Consider the following 27,990-nt stretch of genomic DNA (forward strand, 5'->3'; position numbering starts at 1 on the left):
CGCGGTTCCGGACTGAGCGCCTTAACCGCGAGACCACCGCGGCCGGCTAAGAAGCTTAGGACTGACACATAAGTTTGAAGCCCTCTACAAAGATACTATTTCTTTTTTTGTACTTTCTCATGTTATCAAGTTTCACAGATATCTCACTGTTCTTATTGTACAATTTTATTTCATTATGTAGCACACTATTTTTGATTTTTACTTTGTTTTTCCTGTGGAGGTGTAAGTAGTGGCCAGATGTATTTTCATGTTTGTGAAAGCAACTGTTGGTTGGGTACTGGTCAATATTTTTCTTTATGTATCTCACTGTTTGAAAATTGTATTCACATGGAACTGTCAGGATACCCAAGTTTTTAAACAGCACTCTGCAGTGAGCTCTCTAGTTACTGTTTAATATAATATGTATAACCCTTTGTTGTAGTTGTAAGTGTTTCTATATTCTGCCCAATTACCTCCCAGAAGGTGCAGTTTTGTGATGAAAATTTCCATATCACTGCTAGTAGAACGATGTATATGTAATATGGTTAGGCTTTGGAACATATTTGTGTCCCATATGTTTCTGGCTAATATTTCTATATGTTTTTCGTCACCTAATGAAATTATGTCATTTTTGACTTCATACATAATGCCTTCCTTAACATACATGCATGACCAACCATCCCACATAAAGGTTCTGCTACACTGAAATGCTAGATTATAAGAGTTTAAATCATTAGGATTTATGTAAGGTGCGTCACATCAATCTTCTGTGATGCAAAGAGTTGTCTATAGTCTGTAGTTCCACTTGTACTTAGTGGACTTTATTTCTCATGGAGAGAATATTTTGGTGGAGGATTAAGAAACCTTACCTTGAAGGTTTCTCTCTCTTTTTGTCCTTGACTAAAAAATCCTTTGGATGAAGAGCAGGCATGATTTTTCGTTTCCTCACAGTACTACACAATGTTGCTTCTATTGACTTCTTATCCTTCAAAAGTGCTGTTGATGGTATTACTGCTGCTGATGGTGATGCTGCAGCTTCTGATGTTGTTGAGGATGATGTTTTCAGTAACTTACAGATAATGCCATGGCAACACCATGGATTGTCAGGAATTTGTTTATTTACTCTACGAAGTATGTTTATTTTTCTTTCTTTTGTCATACTTGCATCTCCACCCTCCCATTCAGTTCATTTCACATAGTAGGAAATAGAATGTAACAGATTCAATTCCTGCCATTAGATTTCTTGTGTCTATTCATGCTTTACTGATAATGAAAAGTGTAACAGGACACACTAGTAGCCCACTTGATTGCTTGAGTTGGCCTCGGCAGAACACCTCTAAACTCGACCGCCATTGTCCGTGACTCCAACTATAGTAACCCCACATCTAACTAGGTTTTTTTTTAAAACTTTCGTAAGCATGCTGGTTGAGTAGTGAGCTCAGTCGCACCTGAAAGAGAAATCTGATTGCAGGGCTCTCTGGTGGACGACGAAGCGCTGATACGGGTTCTGCAGGAAACGAAGACGACGGCTGAGCAGGTGAACCAGAAGCTGAAGGTGGCGGCTCACACAGAGCGCAAGATCACGGTGGCGCGCGAGGAGTTCCGAGCCGTGGCGGCGCGCGGCTCCATCCTCTACTTCCTCATCGTCGAGATGAGCAACGTCAACGTCATGTACCAGAACTCCCTCAAGCAGTTCCTCACCATTTTCGATAATTCCATAACAAAGTAGGTCCACCAGATCACATTATACATGAGATAGACCGTTTTGTATATCTGAGAATTCGTGGTCTTGTTGTAGTATTTGGGGGAGACTTAAACTTATCAGCTTTAGAATGGGAGACTCAAATCATTATGGCGAATAGTAGCTACATGGAATTGACTGAAATGGTTCTAAATGCAAAAATTACGTGGAGCAGTTAATCAGAGGATCGACTCGTGATGGTAACCTCTTAGACCTTGTTAGAAACAGACTCGAACTTTTAAACTCAGCATAGAGAAAGGAGTCTATGAGCATAACGACGTTTTACTATCATATTTCTGCTTGGTAAGTGTAACATGAAACGGATTTCAGATTACCTGAACAGTCAACAACATACAATAGTGTCTGAGACTGAATGTATCGGCCAAAGTTCAAGAGTATTGTACCATACACCTTTGACAGATACATGCGGAGCAAAGTCGTGAGGGATGGAAAAACGCGTCGGGGTTCGAGAGCCATGTCAGAAAGCCACTCCGGAAACAAAATAAAAAAGAACGTAGCTAAAATTAGCGTAATGAGATACGGCGTGAGCGTCCTAGGATATTTTTTTTTTTACATGCATGTTTGAAAAAATACACTGTTGACGATTCACAGCTGTACGAAATATTTTCGAAATTTATTCGCTGACTCCGTATTCCTTAACAGAAGCTGTGTTAGGTGTAGACCTACTAACCAACAGTGACGTATGAAACTTGATGTGCCGAACAGGGACTCGAACCCTGATTTCCCGCTTATCGCGTGCAGTCCCCTTAACCACTGCGGCTATCCATGCGTGCTCCCCGGATCGACCTAAACTTCCGTAAGTCACACTGTCTACTTCCTTATGTCATAGTTCATAAAATTCACCACTTAATCCTCGAAGAATTACCTAGATTCCCAAAACAGGGAGAATGAGACAACAATGAATCGAGAACACTGTTGTTATCGTCGTGTTCCAGCATAGGCTTGTAATACTTACATGCATGTCTGAAAGAATTTCAAAAATATTTCCCAAAACTTTCGATCGTCAACAGTGTCCGTTCTTTCAGACATGCATGAAAGCATTACAAGGCTAAGCGGCCACACGACGACAACAACAATGGTCTGATTCCTCTTTGTCTCATTCTCCCTCTTGTGAGGATCCAAGTAATTTTGAGACCATTACGTGGTTAATTTAGTGAACTACGATATCAGGACTTTGACAGTGTGACACATGGAAGTTGGTATCGATCTGGGAGCGTGCGCAGTTGGCCGAAGCGGTCCGGTCGCGATGAGCGGGAAATCCGGGTTCCGAGTCCCGGACCGGCACAAATTTTCAAGTCACTGTTGGGTATTAGATTTATATCTAATATAGCTGATGTCAAGGAACTAGCACTCAGGGAATTAATTTCGAAAACGAATTCGAAAGTGTTATATCACTTACCAGTCTGAAAAAAATTCAAGAAATTTTGGTGCTATATTAAATCAGTAAACGGATCAAAGCCCCCTACACAGCCACCTACTGATCATAATAGCATCAAAACAGAAGACTACAGGGATAAGGCCTAAATACTACATTACGTTTTCCGAAATTCTTACACTAACTGAGATAGTACTGACATTCTTCCTTGAAATCGTCGCACGAACGCTATGTGTTTGCTATGAAGCTAAGGTGTTATCCTATCACATGTTAAAAACTGGATTTCTTAAGAAACATTTCTTCAGAATCTAGCGAGGAATGTGGCGGCATAATAATTAATGTCTGAGAGGCAATCCATAAGACTACAAGCTTTTGTGTATATTGGATTGAGTACTGACTATAAACTGATAGAAATTCTTGGTAAATTAAGCTAATGCTGTCTCGATCACTCATCTTGTAAGATAGTCATCGTTAGATACGTAAGAGGTGTTTTTCTTTGGAAGGGCTGCAGGTAACATAGCATTTATACTCAACTTGGCACGGTATCCTTCCAACAGATGTCGTTATTGTAACAGTAAAGCAGACAGCTGTCTTACGAGGTCTCCAGTCTAGATGTAGAGAAACAGATCTTCCTGGTATTAGATTTCAGAGCAACACTTGGTAACCCTGAGAACTCTGCACAGTGGAAAGGATGATAAGTTAGTTACTTACGACATTCAGTACCTTTTTACTTTATTACGCAACTGTCAACAATGTCAACCTCTGTGGGAGGTGCGTAATGGTAGTCAGAGAAATGAAATGGAACGTGTTATGTCTAAAGACACAAGTTATGATTGAGAAATGAGCCATTTTAAAACACACCTACAAATTTTGTATGAAGATTTGGTCACGGATAGAGAAGTCTGGAACGAAGAATTGTAGGAGTCATCCAAAAGTAGAGGAATCGTGAAGGCACAAATCAACCTATAAATCAACATCTGTGCGCCGCAAGCCACCGTTGAAAGCCTCTAAGTAACTTTAACCTGGGAATTCATATGAGATCATAACCCTGCTTTTATACCCTGAACTGCCGGCCGGAGTGGGCGTGCGTTTCTAGGCGCTACAGTCTGGAACCGCGAGACCGCTACGGTCGCAGGTTCGAATCCTGCCTCGAGCATGGTTGTGTGTGATATTCTTAGGTTAGTTAGGTTTAAGTAGTTCTAAGTTCTAGGGGACTGATGACCTCAGAAGTTGAGTCCCATAGTGCTCAGAGCCATTTGAACCATTTTTATACCCTGAACTCCTTTATATTACGTTTGAACTACATGAAGTAAACACCATCTGATTACAATAACTAAAGTTTCGCTGTAACGAGGACTTTCGTAAAACGCAATGGAAGAAAGAGGGATTAACCAGGGTTAACCAAAACTAAATTGAAGTTAGAATCCTCACTGTAGACCTCATCCATCTACTGAGTGTGTATCTAAAGAAATATCTTGTTGTTGTTGTTGTGGTCTTCAGTCCAGCGACTGGTTTGATGCAGCTTTCCATGCTACTCTATCCTGTGCAAGCTTCTTCACCTCCTTCTTCATCTCCCAGTACCTACAGCAACCTACGTCCTTCTGAATCTGTTTAGTCTATTCATCTCTTGGTCTCCCTCTACTATTTTTACCCTCCACGCTGGCCTCCAATACTAAATTTGTGATCCCATGATGTCTCAGAATATTCCCTACCAACCGATCCCTTCTTCTAGTCAAGTTGTGCCACAAATTTCTCTTCTCTCCAACTCTATTCAATACCTCACCTCATCAAACTATTTATCGTCCACGTTTCACTTCCATACATGGCTACACTCCACACAAATACTTTCAGAAACGACTTCCTGACGCTTAAATCTATACTCGATGTTAACAAATTTCTCTTCTCTAGAAATGCTTTCCTTGCCATTGCCAGTCTACATTTTATATCCTCTCTACTTCGACCATCATCAGTTATTTTGCTCCCCAAATAGCAAAACTCCTTTACTACTTTAAGCGTCTCATTTCCTAATCTAATTCCTGCAGCATCTCCCGATTTAATTCGACTACGTTTCATTATCCTTGTTTTGATTTGTTGATGTTCATCTTATATCCTCCTTTCAAGACACTGTCGATTCCGTTCTGCTGCTCTTCCAGTTCCTTTGGTGTCTCTGACAGAATTACAATGTCTTCGGCGAACCTCAAAGTTTTTATTTCTTCTCCATGGATTTTAATACCTACTCCGAATTTTTCTTTTGTTTCCTTTATTGCTTGCTCAATATACAGATTGAATAACATCGAGGAGAGGCTACAACCCTGTCTCACTCCCTTCCCAGCCCCTGCTTCAATTCATGTCCCTCGACTCTTATAACTGCCATCTGGTTTCTGTACAAATTGTAAATGGCCTTTCGCTCCCTGCATTTTACCCCTACCACCTTCAGAATTTGAAAGAGAGTATTCCAGTCAACATTGTCAAAAGCTTTCTCTAAGTCTACAAATGCTAGAAACGTAGTTTGGCCTTTCCTTAATCTATTTTCTATGATAAGTCGTAGGGTCAGTATTGCCTCACGTGTTCCAACATTTCTACGGAATCCAAACTGATCTTCCACGAGGTCGGTTTCTACCAGTTTTTCCATTCGTCTGTAAATAATTCGTGTTAGTAATTTGCAGCCGTGGCTTATTAAACTGATAGTACGGTAATTTTCTCATCGGTCAACACCTGCTTTCTTTGGGATTGGAATTATTATATTCTTCTTGAAGTCTGAGGGTATTTCGCCTGCCTCATACATCTTGCTCAATAGATGGTAGAGTTTTGTTAGGCCTGACTCTCCCAAGGTTGTCAGTAGTTGTAATGGAATGTTGTCTACTCTCAGGGCCTTGTTTCGGCTTAGGTGTTTCATTGCTCTGTTAAATTCTTCACGCAGTATCATACCTCCTATTTCATTTTCATCTAGATTCTCTTCCATTTCTATAATATTGTCCTCAAGAACATCGTCCTTGTATAGACATTTCTGCTTTCCCTTCTTTGCTTAGATCTGGGATTCCATCTGAGCTCTTGATATTCATGCAAGTGGTTCTCTTTTCTCCAAAGGTCTCTTTAATTTTCCTGTAGGCAGTATCTATCTTCCCCGTAGTGATATGCGCCTCTACATCCTTACATTTGTCCTCTAGCCATCCCTGCTTAGCCACTTCCTGTCGATCTCATTATTGAGACGTTTGTATTCCTTTTTGCCTGCTTTATTTACTGCATTTCTGTATTTTCTCCTTTCATCAATTAAATTCAGTATCTCTTCTGTTACCCAAGGATTTCTATTAGCCCTCGTCTTTTTACGTGCTTGATCCTCTGCTACCTTCACTATTTCATCTCTCAAAGCTGCCCATTCTTCTTCTACAGTATTTCTTTCCCACATTCTTGTCAATCGTTCCCTAATGCTCTCCCAGAAGCTCTCTACAGCCTCTCGTTCTTTCAGTTTATCCAGGTCCTATCTCCTCAAATCCCCACCTTTTTGCAGTTTCTTCAGTTTTAATCTCCCGTTCATAACCAATAGAGTGTGGTCAGAGTCCACATCTGCTCCTGGAAATCTCTTAAAATTTAAAACCTGGTTCCTGAATCTCTATCTTACCATTATATAATCTATCTGAGACCTTCCAGTATCTCCAGGCTTCTTCTATGCATACAACCTTCTTTCATGATTCTTGAACCAAGTGTTAGCTATGATTAAGTTATGCTCTGTGCAAAATTCTACCAGGCGGATTCCTCTTTCATTCCTTACTCCCATTCCATATTCACCTACTACGTTTCTTTCTCTTCCTTTTCCTACTATCGAGTTCCAGTCACCCATGACTCTTAAATTTTCGTCTCCCTTCATTGTCTGAATAATTTCGTTTATCTCATCATACATTTCATCAATCTCTTCGTCACCTGCAGAGCTAGTTGGCATATAAACTCGTACTACTGTGGTAGGCGTCGGCTTCATATCTATCTTGGCCACAATAATGCGTTCCCTATGCTGTTTGTAGTAGCTTACCAGCATTCCTATTTTCCTATTCATTATTAAACTTACTCCTGCATTACCCCTACTTGATTTTGTATTTATAATCCTGTATTTACCTGACCAGAAGTCTTGTTCCCCCTGCCACCGAACTTCACTAATTCCTACTATATCTAATTTAACCTATCCATTTCCCAGTGGTTCATGGTGTGGGTTCCTGTAGTCATGTCCTAGTTCATGAACCACGGGCAACGTATGAGTGGCCAAGTAAGTGGTCCCGACAGTCGGGATACCAGTTACTTTGGAATAAGGCTGGGCATCTCGGACATATTCTGAGTCGTGGTCACCTTTGTGCTCATACGGCAAAGATTACCAAATCCACCGGTTAGTCCCTCAGCCGTTAGGGGTAAAACCCAATGGGACTCGGGGCAAGTAAGGCTAGCAACCTGCTTCCCTGGTACTATAAATATGATGCTGGCAACAATCAGAGCAAAATGCCTCGGACCTTTGGAGGTGACGGAGTCCCACCTCTAACTGACAAACCAGGGACTCCTAAGATACGACTTGGCAAGCAAATGGTAATGAGATGGGGAGCTATTAATATCAATGGGGGCTACTCTGGGAAGAAGGTAGAGCTGGCAGAGGCTGCAAGTAAGATGGGGCTGGACATTTTAGCTTTTAGTGACATTCGGGTAAGGGGTGAGAAAGAAGAGGAAGTGGGAGAATACAAGGTCTACCTGTCAGGAGTCAAAGCAGGAATAGCACAATGGGGTGTAGGGCTTTACATCATGAAAGAAATGGAACCCAGCGTAGTTGCTATAAGGTATGTAAACGAACGACTGATGTGGATAGATTTGACAGTGTCTAGCAAGAAAATTAGGATTGTGTCAATATATTCGCATTGTGAAGGGACAGATCAAGATAAGATGGATAGTTTTTATGAGGCACTCAGTGATGTAGTTGTTAGAGTAAAGGACAAGGACAGTGTTCTGCTCATGGGTGATTTTAACGCCAGGATTGGAAATCGAACAGAAGGGTATGAAAAGGTTATGGGTAAATTTGGAGAGGATATGGAGGCCAACAGGAACGGGAAACAACTCTTGGATTTCTGTGCCAGTATGGGCTTAGTAATCACAAACTCCCTTTTTAACATAAGAACATTCACCGGTATACTTGGGAAGGCAGGAGAACCAGATCTGTCATTGACTATATAATAACAGATCAGGAATTCAGGAAGACTGTGAGGGACACACGTGTATTCAGGGGATTCTTTGATGACACTGATCATTATTTAATCTGCAGTGAAATTGGGATTGTGAGGCCGAAAGTGCAGGAGGTCAGGTCCATATGTAGGAGGATAAGAGTGGAGAAACTTCAGGATAAGGAAATCAGGCACAAGTACATAACAGCGATCTCAGAAAGGTACCAGCTAGTTGAATGTAGTCAATTACAGTCATTGGAAAAGGAATGGACAAGGTACAGGGACACAGTACTAGAAGTGGCTAAAGAATGTCTTGGAACAGTAGTGTGTAAAAGTAGGATGAAGCAAACAGCTTGGTGGAATGATACAGTCAAGGCAGCCTGTAAAAGGAAAAAGAAAGCGTATCAAAAATGGCTACATACCAGAACCCAGGTAGACAGAGAAAGTTATGTTGAAGAAAGAAACAAAGCCAAACAGATAATTGCAGCATCCAAGAAGAAATCGTGGGAAGACTTTGGAAACAGGTTGGAGACTATGGGTCAAGCTGCTGGAAAACCATTCTGGAGTGTAATTAGCAGTCTTCGATAGGGAGGTAAGAAGGAAATGACAAGTATTTTGGACAGGTCAGGAAAACTGCTGGTGAATCCTGTGGATGCCTTGGGCAGATGGAGGGAATATTTTGAAGAGTTGCTCAATGTAGGTGAAAATGCGATCAGTAATGTTTCAGATTTCGAGGTAGAATGGGATAGGAATGATGATGGAAATAGGATCACATTTGAGGAAGTGGAAAAAATGGTCAATAGATTGCAGTGCAGTAAAGCGGCTGGGGTGGATGAAATTAAATCGGAACTCATCAAATACAGTGGAATGTCAGGTCTTAAATGGCTACACAGGATAATTGAAATGGTCTGGGAGTCGGGACAGGTTCCATCAGACTGGACAAAAGCAGTAATCACACCAATCTTTAAACATGGAAACAGAAAAGATTGTAACAACTACAGAGGTATCTCTTTAATCAGCGTTGTGGGTGAAATCTTCTCAGATATTGTTGAAAGGAAAGTGCGAGTATTAGTTGAGGACCAGTTGGATGAAAATCAGTGTGGGTTTAGGCCTCTTAGAGGTTGTCAGGACCAGATCTTTAGCTTACGGCAAATAATGGAGAAGTGTTATGAGTGGAACAGGGAATTGTATCTATGCTTTATAGATCTAGAAAAGGCATATGACTGGGTTCCTAGGAGGAAGTTATTGTCTGTTCTACAAGATTATGGAATAGGAGGCAAACTTTTGCAAGCAATTAAAAGTCTTTACATGGATACTCAGGCAGCAGTTAGAGTTGACGGTAAATTGAGTTCATGGTTCAGAGTAGTTTCAGGGGTAAGACAAGGCTGAAACCTGTCTCCACTGTTGTTCATATTATTTATGGATCATATGTTGAAAACAATAGACTGGCTGGGTGAGATTAAGATATGTGAACACAAAATAAGCAGTCTTGCATATGCGGATGACTTAGTTGTGATGGCAGATTCGATTGAAAGTTTGCAAAGTAATATTTCAGAGCTAGATCATAAATGTAAGGACTATGGAATGAAGATTAGCATCTCCAAAACGAAAGTAATGTCAGTGGGAAAGAAATATAAACGGATTGAGTGCCAAATAGGAGGAACAAAGTTAGAACAGGTGGACGGTTTCAAGTACTTAGGATGCATATTCTCACAGGATGGCAACATAGTGAAAGAACTGGAAGCGAGGTGTAGCAAAACTAATGCAGTGAGCGCTCAGCTACGATCTACACTCTTCTGCAAGAAGGAAGTCAGTACCAAGACTAAGTTATCTGTGCACCGTTCAATCTTTCGACCAACTTTGTTGTATGGGAGCGAGAGCTGGGTGGATTCAGGTTACCTTATCAACAAGGTTGAGGTTACGGATATGAAAGTAGCTAGGATGATTGCAGGTACTAGAAGATGGGAACAATGGCAGGAGGGTGCCCACAATGAGGAAATCAAAGGAAAACTGGGAATGAACTCTATAGATGTAGCAGTCAGGGCGAACAGGCTTAGATGGTGGGGTCATGTTACACGCATGGGAGAAGCAAGGTTACCCAAGAGACTCATGGATTCAGCAGTAGAGGGTAGGAGGAGTCGGGGCAGACCGAGGAGAAGGTACCTGGATTCGGTTAAGAATGATTTTGAAGTAATAGGTTTAACATCAGAAGAGGCACCAATGTTAGCACTGAATAGGGGATCATGGAGGAACTGTATAAGGGGAGCTATGCTCCAGACTGAACGCTGAAAGGCATAATCAGTCTTAAATGATGATGATGATGATGATGATTTCCCTTTTTAAGTTTTCTAACCTACCTGCCCGATTAAGGGATCTGACATTCCACGCTCCGATCCGTAGAACGCCAGTTTTCTTTCTCCTGATAACAACGTCCTCCTGAGCAGTCCCCGCCCGGAGATCCGAATGGGGGACTATTTTACCTCCGGAATATTTTACCCAAGAGGACGCCATCATCAGTTAACCATACAGTAAAGCTGCATGCCCTCGGGAAAAATTACAGCTGTAGTTTCCCCTTGCTTTCAGCCGTTTGCAGTACCAGCACAGCAAGGCTGTTTTGGTTATTGTTACAAGGCCAGATGAGTCAATCATCCAGACTGTTTCCCCTGCAACTACTGAAAAGGCTGCTGCCCCTCTTCAGGAACCACACGTTTGTCTGGCCTCTCAACAGATACCCCTCCGTTGTGGTTGCACCTACGGTACGGCTATCTGTATCACTGAGGCACTCAAGCCTCCCCACCGACGGCAAGGTCTATGGTTCATGATGGGTGGGGGGGTGGGGGGAGAAATATCTTATTGATACAATTTGTGCAAGGCCGACATTTTTGGCATTCTGTGCCCTACACTACCTAATAATGAGAAAAACCATGAACTTGTGTAGCAGCAGAAAATAATTACCTCACTGATACCGTCTCCAGCGGAATGTGTCTCGCTGCTCCACAGCTACGTAAACTTACCTGTATAGCTGAAAATTTCTGCGTCATATAATTGTGAGTATTGCTTAATTCAAACTGCTTCTGCCCAGATCTGAACAGAATTAAAACGAACAGGGAACGTGAACACATGTGGAGGACCGAAGACGATGATAGATTCATTGAACGTAGCGCAGGGAGGACGATAATAAATTCACAAAACGTCAACTGTACTCACATACAAGATAATGGATCAAAGTCCATACCTACGATAACACGTTTCGTGGATTAAGCCAATTCAGCAGACTGTGTGCTTTACATCATCACCAAATGGAAGAGCATTCAAATAAGCCACTTCAGATTTTATGTGACTACATTAGAAATGAATCCTGATCTCCACATTTTCTAAAGAAGTTGAAGACGCGAACAAAGACCTGACGTTAACACGCCAAATACGACTGTAAAATGCTGCAAAAATAAACTTAATTCTCTAGGATCTGAAAGGTCACGTAATTTACAACTGCATAAATGCAGCGCAGATGTGCGAAGCCAACAACAATCTCACCAGACTCCAGAGCGAACTCAGTTGAATGCGTCTGTCCTTAGCTCACAAGATAGAAAGTGTATCCAGCGAGGAACATCGGTACGGGCAATCGTTATGCAACGGCATCAGAGGTGATCCTTTATGCCATCGCCACAAGGCTTTCCAAGGCGAAATATGCCGTCCAGCATTCTAATAAGCCGCAGCCTGTCAAAGTGCGCTCGTCTCGTCAAAATATACTTTGCAGTTCCTACCCAGAGGTGCAACGCGCTACTAGACTAATGGGCAAATTCAGATCTGTGAGGCTAAGAACTGACTGCCGCAGCGCGCACGAATACACTGTATGAAAGGTGTTCACGCCAAAGCAGATTGTATGCAGGAAGAAAAAGTTGTCGGTGCACTTCTCCACATGTCAGGAACTCTTTTATTTTAGCCAACATATAAATAAATTCAAGGAAGCTATGTTTCTTATCTTTCAGTGATACAGGGGCTCTCGAAATGTGGAAAGTGAGGCTCTCCGCGAAGCAAAATGCTTTTCATGTAACATTTCATTGGAATTCGTTCTGAATTTATGTTACGCTCATGCCTCGAGAAGCAAATCCATGAAGCAATGCAAATCATTTCTGTAAGTCATCTCTACCTAATCTATTAATTGTAATTTTTCCTCCTATCTATCTACGTAATTCTGTAGCTCTCAATTCGTTCGAGTAATCAATCATTCATGATAGGAAACACAGTCATAGCTCAGTCACTCCAAAATGATTCTGAAATTTTACTTGTTAGAATGAAATCAGGCGATGATTCTCCTTCTCTGCAGGCTCGTGCTTTGCGGCAGTCTGCTAATCTGTACAAATAAAATACCTCGTAATTTTGGGAGCGTTGTATAATCAGTCGGGAAACCTCAGATCAAGCGGATATTTGGCTTTGATGAAGTTTAACCTTCCGAAGAAGTAATGGAGCTCTTGGATTATTAAATGCAGGTTCGTATCCAGTCTTTCGGAAGTCCCTTCTGATTAACAACTACGCAATATATCGATAAATATCATTAACTCTCAGTTGTAAAATACACACCTTTGTATGAAGGAGCAATCTATATATATATTTCCTTTTTCATCGTACAGTTCGTATCAGTTATCTTCTGTTATAAATCTCAATAATCTGTTTACAGTTCTTCCAAACCAAGCTCAGGCTAATCGGCACGAAGGCAATCTCGGAAGCTCCCTTCTTTTTTTTCTAACAACCACCAGAGAGAGTACTACAAAGAATACTTATGCGCTCATGGCATAGCTATTGTATGAAACTATTTTGCGCATGGATTCTGCGAGTATGAAGATAGAAAATTTGTAAACGTCATTCAAGGGTAGAATTGTATCAGAATAATTCATCGAATATAAAGAGATATTACAATTGCCGCTCGCAGCGAGCAAAGTTAATGATAATACACTTTGCGAGCTAACAGAAAAAATTTGTTGGGTTGTTTATTCAAGAGAGGAATATTTTGAATTAGTAGAATTTTACTATAGAGAGTATGGGTAACATGTTAAGACAATCAGTTACGGGAATACCTAAGCTGTAGCTTTTACATGTACCGGGGTATACCCGCATCCCGAGTACATAACCAGGGAAGATGTAGATTGGTGTAATTACGAAAAAGGTCTACCCATTTGGGAACTGGCCTTCACAGAGAAACCCTGGAAAACCCGGAAGAATAGACCCCAGCTCAGGTATTAAAGAAGATAGGAAAGCCTAAATCCAGTAATTTTGAAATATATAGAAGCTCCATAGATTAGATCAAAGGAAAAGTGCCTCATAGCCAAAAAAAATTTTACAATATTGCTCAAAAAAATTTTTCAAAATTCTTCTTTCGACGATGTAGCCGGCGATCTCGTTGTGAAGTCGATGGAACAGGAACACTGGGTACGGACACCGGGTAGGCGACGTACAGCGTCTGGTGGAGGCGGCACGGAGGACAGGCGATGGCTTATGGTACAGGATAGAAGCTGGTAATGTGCCGTAGAAACAGGAAGATGATCTCAGGAACATGAAACAGGTTTAAAGTGGAATAACAAAGGTTCTGACTGAATAAACCCCTGGAAGAGAGTGGATTAAGGCAACGAAGTCCATATTTCATCGTTGAACTCAAAATCGGAGTGGATTCTTATATTCTTCCATCTGTACTAGACTGGAACATCCATCAGTCCTGACAATCGTGAATTTTTTTGTAGTCCTCAATACCAAAGTTGTTTTGCATTACAACTGCTGATTGTCCAAAACATTGCCAAATAGACTGTGGGCATTTAAATTTTGTTGTAGCATATCGAATGTATTCCTCCCAAAAAAAAAATTAATCTAATCTTCGTTTTGTTATAGTGCAGGTGGAAGTAGAGCATTGAATCTGTCCGAGGTTTGCTTTCAATTACGAAATTATGGATAAAATTTAAGTTTACACCTGATGAAAAATTTTAAAAATAGGCATATGACATTGACTCCACAAAAGGAAATATTTTGAAAAATTTTCATTATTCTTATAATTAATTGATTTATAGATCCACTTGCAAATAAATATCATTAATGATGACGTATGTTCATTTGCCAAATCATCCACTCGCAGAATCTTCTTCATCCTCTCATGAACATTTATGTAAATATATTTCAACAATTATGTCCATAATATGAAACGCACAAACTGCTATTCTTAAAATGTTAATGAAAATTCTTAAATTAATTCTCCTGGTAAAGAAGGCATAATGAAAAATCTAAAAATTATAATAATTTTCTCTCGCGCAACCAGAGAGTTTCTTCAATTGTTTACAACAGTGACATTATCGACTGTTGCTTCATTTCACAGTTCATTTGTTTTCTTGCGCGAACAGCGCACATCATACACACAGCGTATTTACCTACATATCCCGCACTGTTCAAGTTTCACACGCAATTCTCCCATAAGTGCCATGTCTTGGGGAAATGTAGATGCATTTCCATTGTATATCACTATGGCTTCTGCTTATAGTCCACACTTACAAACACTAGTATTTAACAATTTCTTCCACCTATCTTAAAAATTTTGCTAAACTATCACAGGAGTAATCTCACTGTCTCTTAACCTATCACAGGAGTAATCTCACTGTCTCTTAACCCATCACAGGAGCAATCTCACTGTCTCCTAACCTATCACAGGAGCAATCTCACTGTCTCTTAACCTATCACAAGAGCAATCTCACTGTCTCTTAACCTATCACAGGAGCAATCTCACTGTCTCTTAACCTATCACAGGAGCAATCTCACTGTCTCTTAACCTATCACAGGAGTAATCTCACTGTCTCTTAACCTCTAGACAACATAAACTTCTTGATATTTATACACACATTCGACTCATAGTCAAATTCCACTCTAAATTCTTCTCCATATTTGATATCACAGATCTACGATCATTCACAAAATTTCTTAATATCATTATGCGGGAATAATCCCTTTATTCTTTTCGATTCGGGATATGCCAACAAGTATGATCCAGGATTTGGTATATTTACAATAACGTATGGGCCGGTATAAATAAGATTCCATTTCTTTATGTTCTTCATCAGTTTCGAGGAATGGATGTGTCGCCTCAATAAAACCTTTTCTCCAAGATGAAACGTCTGAATCCGGTGAATCCGTTTATCATATGTCAATTTCCGTTGTATTGCCTTTTTAGTTAAATTGACAAGTGCGAGTCGAATCTTTTCCTCCCATTTTAAATTCTGGTCTTCATACTTTGGCAGATGGTTTATCCAGAAGTTCTTTTCAGTCTGACTAAACATAAGCTCTGTTGGAGTAAAGTTAGTTGAGGTATGTGTCAGATTATTAAATATTTGTTCAAATTCTGACAAATAATCAGCCCATGATGTTTGTTTACTGTGACAGTATGTACGCATAAATCGGTTTAATTCTCGAAAAACTCGTTCTATTGGACTACCTTGTGGATGGCAACATGATGTCAAAATTTGTTGAATATCAAGTTGTGTTAGTGTTTGCTTCCATTTAAATCCAGTAAAAATTCTGGCATTATCTGTAATTATGGATTTCGGTAAACCTACATGCGGAAGATAATCACGCACCAATCTCACTACAACAGCTCTAGCAGTAGCACACTTTAATGGATATAGTTTTACATATTTTGTAAACACGTCAAACAATCCAACAATGAATTTGACTCCTCCTCTTGATCGTGGGAGAGGGCCGCAGATATCACACGAAATTAACGCCCTTGGCTCTCGTGGAATAATTGAATGCAGAACATGCTTACTACCTCTATTATCCGGTTTTGCCTTTTGACAGAGTAAACAGTTTTGTATTGTTTGGTGCACTTTTCTCCGAATATTCGGAAAATAACAGTATGCTCCTATTTTATTGGCACATTTAATTACACCAAAATGTCCCCATGATAAGTGGGTAAACCAAATTAATTTTTCCTCATATTCCTTCGGGATACATACACACCACCGTGGATTGTTGTCCTTCCCACGTCTGAAGAATAATACTCTATTTACTAATTTATAATGATCTAAACTAGCCCTTGAATTTTGTTGTTCCTTTAGCTGAATTATCTTCTTCCATCGAGGGTCTTTTCGTTGTAAATTTCCCATATCTCTACAAAGATGTACATAATAAGTCTTGTAGATATTGTCCTGCAACAGTAATACTGGAAAATCCGAAGTATTTACTGATTCTATTTCCGGCGTTAAACCTTCTGGGGATCTTGACAGCGCATCCGCAATAATATTTTCTTTGCCAGACACATGAATAATTTTAAATTGGTACTGTTGTAGTGTCATTGTCCAACGTGACAGTCTAGTATGTAATAATTTACATGTTTGCAAAAAGGTTAGTGATTGATGGTCACAATACACAATCGTTTTCGAACCATATAAATAATAGTTAAACTTCTTGAATGCCCAGATAACCGCAAGTGCTTCAAGTTCTGTGGTCGTATAGGCTCTTTCACAGGGCGATAACACTCGACTAGCAAATGCTATCGGACAGAATGTTGGTACCTCTTTTATTTTCCTTATTTGGAAGAGACAAGCACCTAATCCAACATCCGATGAATCCGTGGACAGACAGAACTCACAATTCATATCAGGGTGATATAATAAGGATGCGTTAACGAGTTGGTCTTTAATGTCTCGAAAAGCTAGTTCACATTCTTCAGTCCATTGCCATGGCACATCCTTCCGTAGAAGCCGGTTTAATGCCTCAGAATTCATGGCTTGAGTCTTTATGAAACGACGGAAGAACGATGCCATACCTATAAATCCCTTCAGCTGTCTTTTATTCCGTGGTGATGGAAAATTGCGAATTGCACTTATCTTCTTCTCGGTAGGCAGGATACCTTTCGCATCTATCATATGTCCTAAGAACTTAATTTGTGGTAAAGCAAAATGAGACTTTTGTAAGTTTACTGTAATTCCGGTTTTCTTGAAAACAGCAAAAATCCTTTCCAAAATATGCAAATGCTCTTCCCATGTTTTCGTGGCTATTAATAAGTCGTCAACAAACACAGTTATACGACTACGCAATTCTGGTCCAAGAACATAATCCAACGCTGAAATAAATATTCCGGCACTAATATTAAATCCGAACGGGACGACTCTAAATTGGTAACTTCTCCCAGCATAGATAAGTGCGGTATATTTCCTAGATTCTTCATCCATTTGGACCTGCCAGTACGAACTTCTCAAATCAACACTAGTTAAGTACGAAACATCCTGGAAATTTTGAATTAATTCGTCTATATTTTCCGGATGAGTTCTTACAGGTACTATTATTTTATTAATCTCTCTCGCATCCAGAACTAATCTTACGTTGCCTCCAGGTTTTGGAACGACTAAGAGCGGAGAACAATATGGACTAGTTGATGGCTCAATCAAGTTCCATTCTAACATTCTATTTATCTCCCTTTGAACAGATTGTTTTAAACGCCAGGGGATCGGATAGTGCGTGTAACAGTAAGTCTGATGTGGCTTCACTTGTAGGTGACAAATATACCCTTTAATAATTCCTGGTTTCTCATCAAAAATCTCTTCATATGCCTCTAACAAATAATGAAGCTGCTGCCTTTGTTCTCCGGTAAGCTGATTTGATTCACTAGCTTTTATCATTGTTGTTTGGTTAAAGTCCTCCTGTTGTATCAAATCCTTTGAAAACTCCTTCCAACGACCGTTTCTAGTGTCAATTAATTGAATTATGGCACCGCGACAATATTTCTCATGCACAGTTTCCTTTCTATTTAAATCCAGTGCTATCTCTTCTCCATTTAATCTAAATTTAACTATTCCTTCAAAAAAATCAATCTGACAATCGTATTCCTGCATACTCCCAATACCAAGAATACAGTCCACTAATAACTTCTCCACTACAAGGAACGTGCATTTTATTGCTATATTTCCCATTTTCATCTCTAATTGTGTTTGTATTTTGACATTGGGAGAGCGTGCTCCAACAGCTCCGATGATTTTGCAGTTCTGTACCGGCAAAATTGGTACCTTCTTCTTCCTAATAATTCTCCTAAAAAGAGCGCCTGAGGTGACATTGGCGGAAGCGGCGGTGTCTAATATCACATTCGTTGGAACTTCCTCTATTTCAACAAATACTTCCGATACCGGAACACTCGATCTGTCATTATGACACGTTATTAAATCCTTTGTTAACTCTTCAGTCAACAGCTCGCCATCATTATATCTTAACAAGTGTAATTTTACTGTTTCGCCCCTAACAGATCCCCTGACCGCTCCTCCGGGGCACGATGCGGTCACGTTTAGTTTGACTGACTGTTGGTCCGATTGGTATTTGTCTCTTCAGCTACTTCAGTGATTATCGGTTGTTGTGGTGAATTCGGTCTATATTGTCTCGCTTGATTCGTGTAATTATTGTTGGTGTTTTGCTGGTGTTGGTAGAACTGTCCTGTGTTGCCATACATTGGATTATATCGATTAAAATTCCTACTGTTCTTAAAATAGCCCCTCGCTGCACCATTACTAAAGTTTCCGTTATGGTAATAATTATTGTTTGCATTTTGTCCATTGCTAAGTCTCCTCGGAGAGTGTAGTTGGTTATGATTATTGTTACTGCTACCATTACTGCCATTCCCACTCGAGTTGCAGCTCGGATTCGCTTCTGTTGCTCTTCTTTGATATGACATTTCTCTTGCCCTTTTATTGTCCTCCTCAATTATATCAATACGATCAAGCGTAGTCATAAATGAGTCTATATCCTTATCATTTATATATAACAGCTGATTCCTTATACTGGTGGGTAGTCTGGACTTGAGTATTCTAAGTATATCCGGCAAAGGAATCGGTACATCCCAATACAAAGATTTATTAATGTATTTCTCAAAATATCTCTTTAGAGATCCTCTAGAAAATGAGAAAGGCTCAGGATATAATACTTCCTGCCTAAGTCTTTCTTGTACTCCAGCAGACCAATATTTTGCTAGAAAAGCCTGCTCAAATTCTTTGTAACATTTACAAGAAGATGTTTGTTCGGATGCCCACAATGCTCCTGTTCCTTGTATATATCCAGATACAAAACTAATCTTTTGCCATTCTGTCCAAGATCGTGGAAATAGACCACTGAAACTTCGAATAAAGACTGCAGGATGAACATTCTTTTTGTCAGGGTTAAAGATTTGAAATTGTCTCTGTTTAATCATCTTCTCCTCAACGCTACTACGATTCCAAAAATCATCCTGTTCGTACTTTTCCCTGTGGCTATCCGTTATATCGAATCTAACTTGTGACGTTCCAGTTCTGTCTACATCGGATCTTGACGTGGACGGAATGTCACGCGCAGATTGAGAGTTTTGTTTCCTACTTCTCGGTGTTTCTAAATCCTCCTGCGAGCGATTTAGTGATCTTTCGATATTTTCTTTCCAACGCGAGAATTCTTCGCCAAGTTGTTCACGAACTTCCTTTAACCCTTTGTTGAAAAAATTCTCCTCGGAACTCTCTGAAATTGACTTTAAAGCTACTTTCACAGTTTCTTCTATGGTTTCCGAAGGAAAATCTTGCCGCTCTAATGTCATTTCTGAAAACTTTCCCGCAAGTACATTCATTCTATGTTCCACTGCCTCCTGTTTTTCCTTCACTTCGCCAAATTGCTTCTTTAGATTATCTTGGGATTCTGTTATTTCTGGTATCATAGCTACGGAACACTGTATGTCCTTTTGAGCTTGTATTACTTGAGAAAACAGTTCTACTTGTTTTTGTATCGTGTCAGTTTTGACGGATACATATTCGGTTAGTTCCGCTTTTAATTTACTATTGTTTTCTTGGCATTGTTGGCGGACCTCCTCAATTCGAGCAATAAGATTCTGTTCGGTCCTTTCTGCCTGTTCTTTTATTTCCTGTGTCTGGGTATTTAATCTCTGATCTAATTCTGTAAAGGTTGCTCTTAACTGATTTTGTAATTCTGTTTGATTTTCGGCTAATTGATTTTGGAGTTTATTTTGTATAACGGATAAGTCTCGTTTTACCTCCGCTTGGCCTTCGGCTAATAGAAACAACTGTTGCATAATAACAACTAATGTGTCAACAACAGTCTGATCAGCTGTTGTATGAATGTTTTCTGAACCAGCGGGATTATTTATATTGCTACCGCTAGCCACAACAGTCTCAGAGTTGCTATCCGTGGCCTCTGCTTCTTCGCAAACAGCTGAAGGCTGTTGCACGTCTCGTTGCTGATTCGATGACATTTTAAATGCCGCTCTAGTCAATACCATTAAATAACTGTCAATATAAGGTTCTAATCATTAAATACAGTTTCAAATTTACTGTCATAGACACACTTAACTTTCAAATTACTTCACAGATGGTATAAAGTTCAATGTCCAGATACGAAAACCACACAATATACAGTTCTACAATCTAACTACTATCTGGAAAAAAGTTCTTTCTAAATTGATTTCAAACTATTTTAACTACAGGATAAAAAAATTAGATTTCTCTGGCCTTGTTCTGTAGTCTCGGTGTTGTCCAATAGCTGAAATCGTTTCTTGGTATCAGCAATCTTTTACTATGGGCACCGAATCTCTCTTCAGATTAGTTACCTCTCGTTCTCGTTGGGTTTCATGAAACAAAAAATACATATATTATATAACAATCCAAGAGAGTCCTGTCACACTGTCGCCACTGTAATTTTTCCTCCTATCTATCTACGTAATTCTGTAGCTCTCAATTCGTTCGAGTAATCAATCATTCATGATAGGAAACACAGTCATAGCTCAGTCACTCCAAAATGATTCTGAAATTTTACTTGTTAGAATGAAATCAGGCGATGATTCTCCTTCTCTGCAGGCTCGTGCTTTGCGGCAGTCTGCTAATCTGTACAAATAAAATACCTCGTAATTTTGGGAGCGTTGTATAATCAGTCGGGAAACCTCAGATCAAGCGGATATTTGGCTTTGATGAAGTTTAACCTTCCGAAGAAGTAATGGAGCTCTTGGATTATTAAATGCAGGTTCGTATCCAATCTTTCGGAAGTCCCTTCTGATTAACAACTACGCAATATATCGATAAATATCATTAACTCTCAGTTGTAAAATACACACCTTTGTATGAAGGAGCAATCTATATATATATTTCCTTTTTCATCGTACAGTTCGTATCAGTTATCTTCTGTTATAAATCTCAATAATCAGTTTACAGTTCTTCCAAACCAAGCTCAGGCTAATCGGCACGAAGACAATCTCGGAAGCTCCCTTCTTTTTTTTCTAACAACCACCAGAGAGAGTACTACAGAGAATACTTATGCGCTCATGGCATAGCTATTGTATGAAACTATTTTGCGCATGGATTCTGCGAGTATGAAGATGGAAAATTTGTAAACGTCATTCAAGGGTAGAATTGTATCAGAATAATTCATCGAATATAAAGAGATATTACATAATCAAACCTGGCAAGAGTAACAGTGATTTCCCTAAATCGCTCCAGGCAAATGCCGGGATGGTTCCTCTGAAAGGGCACGGCCGACATCCTTCCCCGTCCTTCCCTAATCCGTTGAGACCGATGACCTCGCTGTTTGGTCTCTTCCCCCAAACAACCCAACACCACCAACCCAAGAGTAACAAACGAACGAACGGTATTCATGAATGTTCGGACGAGTGTTTTGAAAGCGACGTCTTTCGCAGTTGAATTACATGCCCTTATGATTCTTTAGATAACACTGTCTGTTATTCACCTCTGCCGCCACAACTTGATTTACTTACTTATTCACTGGTCATACCGGACTCGAGAGTCCATTACCGCAGCAACGTATTTTCGTCATCTGTCCCTGTCTTGGGCTATTCCATTCCCCTTCAATACCTAGGCTCCTCAAATCGGCCTTCACATTGTCCTCCCATCTACGCCTCGGTCTCCCCACAGGACGTTTTCCCTCTAGGTGCCCTACCAGTACTCTGCGCGCTGCCCTGCCCTCATCCATTCGAGCTACTTGACCCGCCCATCGCAGCCTACGTGATTTAATAATACTGATTATGTCAGGGCTTCAATAGAGTTCGTGAACCTCTTCGTTATGCAGTTTTCGCCACTCTCCGCTAATGTCATCCCTTTTTGCTCCGAAAATTTTCCTCAAAATTTTGTTTTCAAATACTCTAAACGGCTTTTCATTTTGCACAGTGAGAGACCAAGTCTCACACCCATACAGCATAACTGGTAGAATAATAGTTTTGTATATTCTAATCTTTAAGTTTCTAGACAATATCCGTGATGAAAGTAATCTATTCAGTGAGAAGTAGCACGCATTTCCCGCCCGTAATCTCTTCTTCAATTCGGATTCAGTCTCATTTCTGGAAGTGATGTCCACGCCTAGATACTTAAATGTGTTCACTTTTTTCAAACTGCATGTCTCCAACTCTTAATATTTCCTGATCTACTGCTGTTGGCATTCTAGTAGTAACCAGGCATTTAGTTTTGTCTTCACTTATCCTTAGACGTACATCTTCACTAGCCTTGATTAATGCATTCGCATTTGCTGTTACAGATTCTTTGCTATCGCTAATGATGTTTAGATCATCTGCATACCCTAATATCTTAATATTTCCATTTAGCTCCACACCCTCTGAATTATCTGCTGCCATTCGTACAATATATTCTAGGGCTAAATTAAAAAGTAGCGGAGACAGGGCATCTCCCTGCTTAAGTCCGTTCTTTATTACAAATTCTTCTGACTCCAATTTCCCCACGCGTACTCTACCTTTTGTGTTTTTCAGACTCACTTCTATAAGTCTAACATACTTCTTTGGTATTCCAAGTTCCAAAAGAATTCTGTACAATTTTGATTGCAATACTTAATCATATGCTTTTGTAAAATCTACGATAAGATTATGAACTGGTTTATTGTATTCCCATTTCTTTTCCAAAATTTGACGCAGGGTGAATATTTGGTCTATAGTTGCTCTGTTCCTCCGAAAGTCGGCTTGGTAATCCCCCACAATTTCATCTGCATATGGTGTAAGCCTGCTTAGCACAATATTCGAGAAAATTTTGAAACATACTGGTAATAGCGATATGCCTCTATAATTACTACAATCCATTTTGTCACCTTTCTTAAAAATTGGGATCAGAATCGACTCCTGCCACTCTTCAGGTATCATCTCTGAGTTCCATACTTTTGTTATCACTTTGTGAACTGCTTCCACCAATTTCTGTCCCCCATTTTTAACTAATTCTGCAGTTATGCAATATGATCCTGGTGCTTTATGGTTTTTCAGTTTGTTGATTGCATCTCTTACTTCCTCTTACTTACGTTGGCTCAGGTATCTGGGGTTCTGCTGTATGTATTTCGTACGCCTGCTCATTTCCTGCTTCCTGGTGTACATTTAATAGATGCTCAAAATACGCCCTCCATTTACTTCATATAGCACTGGGGTCTGTCAGTATTCCCCCAGCATCCCCTCGAAGTGCATTTGTCCCAGCCTTGAAGCCCTTCCTATACCCATTTATGTCTAGGTAAAGTTCCCTTATGTTTTTTGTTTTACTGTTTGTTTCCATTTTTGTAATTTGATTGCTCCAATAATCCCTCTTCTTTGCCCGTAGCCTACAACAAACTTCCCTTCTCAAGTTCAAGAACTCCTCTCGTTTCCTGTCTCCCATTCTAATCGCGCTTTTCTCCTTTCCTCTACCAATTTCTTGCATTCCTCATCAAACCACGGTTTCCTCCTGTTCTTCTTAATTGTACCTATTGTGACCCTCGCTCACAGTGATCCACTGTTTATTTACATCCTCGTCTTGATCTTCGTGTGTCCTGAGAGCATCAAACCTATTTGAAATTTTATCATGTACCTTCTTCTAAAGTTTTCATCATTTAGCTTGTCAGTGTCGAACCTAACATGTTCTGCATTGTGACACCTTGAAGTTGCTGTAGATAGCCGTTGGTGAACTTTGGCAACTACAAGAAAATGATCAGAATCGCAGTCTGCTCCCCTGAAAGTCCTAACATTTTCTATACTAGTGTGCCATCTTCGATCTACAAGAACATGATCAATTTGGTTTCGGGTGTGTCCAACCGGAGAGACCCAAGTTGCTTTATGAATGTCCTTCCTTTTGAAATACGTGCTCTCAATAATCATGTCTTTTGAAACAGCAAAATTAACCACCCTTGTGCCATTATCATTCGAAATGTTATGCAAACTTTCTTTCCCAATTGTAGGCCGGAATGCTTCCTCCTTCCCTATCTTCGCATTAAAATCACCTATGATTAAGTTTGTATCATACGAGGAGAACTCATCCCACAGTTGATCTAGTTCTTCATAAAATCAGTCTTTAACACTCTCTTCAGTGTCCTCAGTTGGTGCGTGTACATTAATTACTACTAGTCTATTCCACCTGCCGGACAACACTTTAACTGATAGTCGGTCACTAATGAACCTTATATCTCTGATTGCGTGAAGCACTTTTCTCTGTACTGCGAAACCTGTCCCGAAACTGAGCGTCCGCACCTCCATAGAAAAATGCATAGTTACCCCTCTTTATGCTCCCCTCCCCCTGCCACCGAGTCTCTTGAATAGCTGTAATGTCTACATCGTATCTGTCTAATTCGTCTAATAATGTCTGGAATGTTCCTGGCCTGTTCAAACTTTTAACGTTCCATGTTCCCAACCTGAAAGTTCCTTTCGGCCAGAATCTCTTCGAAGTAGGTTCCGCCCGGAGATCCGAATGGGAACCTAGTTTACCGCCGGAATATTTTACTTCAAAGGGACCCATGACCATTAATGTTGCTGATTCTTGATGGATAGATTTGATAGTAAGAGAAGAAGAAACAGGGATGGTTCATCACGCCATCGCCTGCTCCCCACTGGCTGTCCGCGACTGCTTATTTTTTTGTATTCGCAGCTACCCTTCATATCTGAAGGCCGTATCCCCTATCCGCAACCTGGGGACGCGCTGTGCCGTGGTGGTAGGGGCCCACGAGACAGACAGCTTGATTTATGTGGTTGTAATTATCTACCGGGAAATACAGGGAGTCCATAATACAACGCTATTCTTATATTTCAAAATAACATAACATGGAAACTATTGGAGATAGAGCATCATGGTTTGCTGTAAGACGTTTACCAGCGCTCAAAGTTTATTTCTGTTATCCAAGAATTTCGGTACATGACCCACTCATCGCTCGTAGAACATTGAGGCCATATTTGAGTTCTGCCCACGTACGGGTGAGCATTGCAGCATCAACAGTTCTTATTCCTTCACTGACTCTTGCACTAACAGTAACAACTTCGTTGACTGGTGTCAGAGGTACACGCGATCCTTGACGGAATCCCGCAAAAAGAGATATTATGATGCGACAACGGGAGAGCGCGGATCCATGCAATACGATCATCGGACCCATCCACCTGTCAGGAAATGAATCATTCACCACGCCCGCACGTTCAAACTCCAATGTGGGGGTGTATCATCATTTTGGAAGATGATGGACGGCTTCTGCTCTTCGATCTGTGGTACTAGTAATTGTTCTACATCTACATACATACACTACTGGCCGTTAAAATTTCTACACCACGAAGATGACGTGCTACAGACGCGAAATTTAACCGACAGGGAGAAGATGCTGTGATATGCAAATGATTAGCTTTTCAGAGCATTCACACAAGGTTGGCGCCGGTGGCGACACCTACAACGTGCTGACATGAGGAAAGTTTCCAACCGATTTCTCATACACAAAAAGCAGTTGACCGGCGTTGCCTGGTGAAACGTTGTCGTGATGCCTCGTGTAAAGAGGAGAAATGCGTACCATCACGTTTTCGACTTTGATAAAGATCGGATTGTAGCCTGTCGCGATTGCGGTTTATCGTATCGCGACATTGCTTCTCGCGTTGATCGAGATCCAATGACTGTTAGCAGAATATGGAATCGGTGGGTTCAGGAGGGTAATACGGAACGCCGTGCTGGATCCCAACGGCCTCGTATCACTAGCAGTCGAGATGACAGGCATCTTATCTGCATGGCTGTAACGGATCGTGCAGCCACGTCTCGATCCCTGAGTCAACAGATGGGGACGTTTGCAAGACTACAACCATCTGCACGAACAGTTCGACGACGTTTGTAGCAGCATGGACTATCAGCTCGGAGACTATGACTGCGGTTACCCTTGACGCTGCATCACAGACAGGAACGCCTGCGGTGGTGTACTCGACGACGAACCTGGGTACACGAATGGCAAAACGTCATTTTTTCGGATGAATCCAGGTTCTGTTTACAGCATCATGATGGTCGCATCCGTGTTTGGCGACATTGCGGTGAACGCACATTGGAAGCGTGTATTCGTCATCGCCATATTGGCGTATCATTCGGCGTGATGGTATGGGGCGCCACTGGTTACACCTCTCGGTCACCTCTTATTCGCATTGACGGCACTTCGAACAGTGAACGTTACATTTCAGATGTGTTACGACCCGTGGCTCTACCCTTCATTCGATCCCTGCGAAACCCTACATTTCAGCAGAATAATGTACGACCGCATGTTGCAGGTCCTGTACGGGCCTTTCTGGATACAGAAGTTGTTCGACGGCTGCCCTGACCAGCAGATTCTCCAGATCTCTCACCAACTGAAAACGTCTGGTCAATGGTGGCCGAGCAACTGACTCCTCACAATACGCCAGTCACTACTCTTGATGAACTGTGATATCGTGTTGAAGCTGCATGGGCAGCTGTACCTGTACACGCCATCCAAGCTCTGTTTGACTCAATGCCCAGGCGTAGCAAGGCCGTTATTACGGCTAGAGGTGGTTGTTCTGGGTACTGATTTCTCAGGACCTATGCACCCAAATTGCGTGAAAATGTAATCACATGTCAGTTCTAGTATAATATATTTGTCCAATGAATACCCGTTTATCATCTGCATTTCTTCTTGGTGAAGCAATTTTAATGGCGAGTAGTGTACTACGCTAGCCACCAAACGGTGTGTGGCAGAGGACACTATTCGCGCCAAAGTCATATCCCCCCCTCCCCCTCTGTCCACTTACGGATCGCGCGAGGGAAAAACGACTGTCTGAACACCTCAGTACGAGCTCTAATTTCCCTTGTCTTTGTGTGGTAATCACTGCGCGATTTGAAAGTTGGTGGTAATAATGTATGCTCTACATCCTCGTCGAAGATCGGATTTCGGAATGTCCTAGTAAACACTTTCCGACATGGTTTTCTCCGCGAAGAAAAATGGTCCTATCACCCTATCGTATATTAGGTCACACAAAACATTAAGCTTTGGGTGTTACGAATGTGTTCACGAGTGTTGTGTGGTTTTTCGGAGCTCCAAAAACTAATGTTATGGCGATTCACATGCCTGGTAATGTGGAACGTTGCTTCATCTAAAAGCAGCCTCTTTTTCAGTTAGTCGTTGTCAGTACCTACGGAGGCCAGCATACAACACGTGATCGCTTTCCGCACAGCATGTTCGTTTGGCTGCAGTGCTTAGATCAGTTGTACTTTGTACTCAACAAGACGTTGCTACATATGCATCTACATGATTACTCTGTAACTCACAATTAAGTACCTGGCAGAGGGTTCATCGAACCATATTCGAACTATTTCTCTACCGTTTCACTCTCGAACGGCGTGCGGGAAAAAACGAGCATTTAAATCTTTCTGCGCGAGCTCTGATTTCTCTTGTTTTACTATGATGATCCTTTTTCTCCATGT

At 40.8% G+C, this 27,990-nt stretch overlaps 1 protein-coding gene across 1 annotated transcript in view; it reads left to right on the plus strand.

Annotated features, from left to right (window-relative positions):
• The window catches only part of LOC126184483 (dynein axonemal heavy chain 5), a 976,026-nt gene that overhangs the window by 823,885 nt on the left and 124,151 nt on the right, over window positions 1-27,990 (plus strand). The window contains exon 62 of the mRNA XM_049926874.1: window positions 1,451-1,704. Within this exon, the coding sequence (XP_049782831.1) occupies window positions 1,451-1,704 (254 nt within the window). The remainder of the gene's footprint in view (window positions 1-1,450; window positions 1,705-27,990) is intronic.

The sequence above is a fragment of the Schistocerca cancellata genome, chromosome 4 (assembly GCF_023864275.1).
Source record: "Schistocerca cancellata isolate TAMUIC-IGC-003103 chromosome 4, iqSchCanc2.1, whole genome shotgun sequence".
NCBI lineage: Eukaryota > Metazoa > Arthropoda > Insecta > Orthoptera > Acrididae > Schistocerca > Schistocerca cancellata.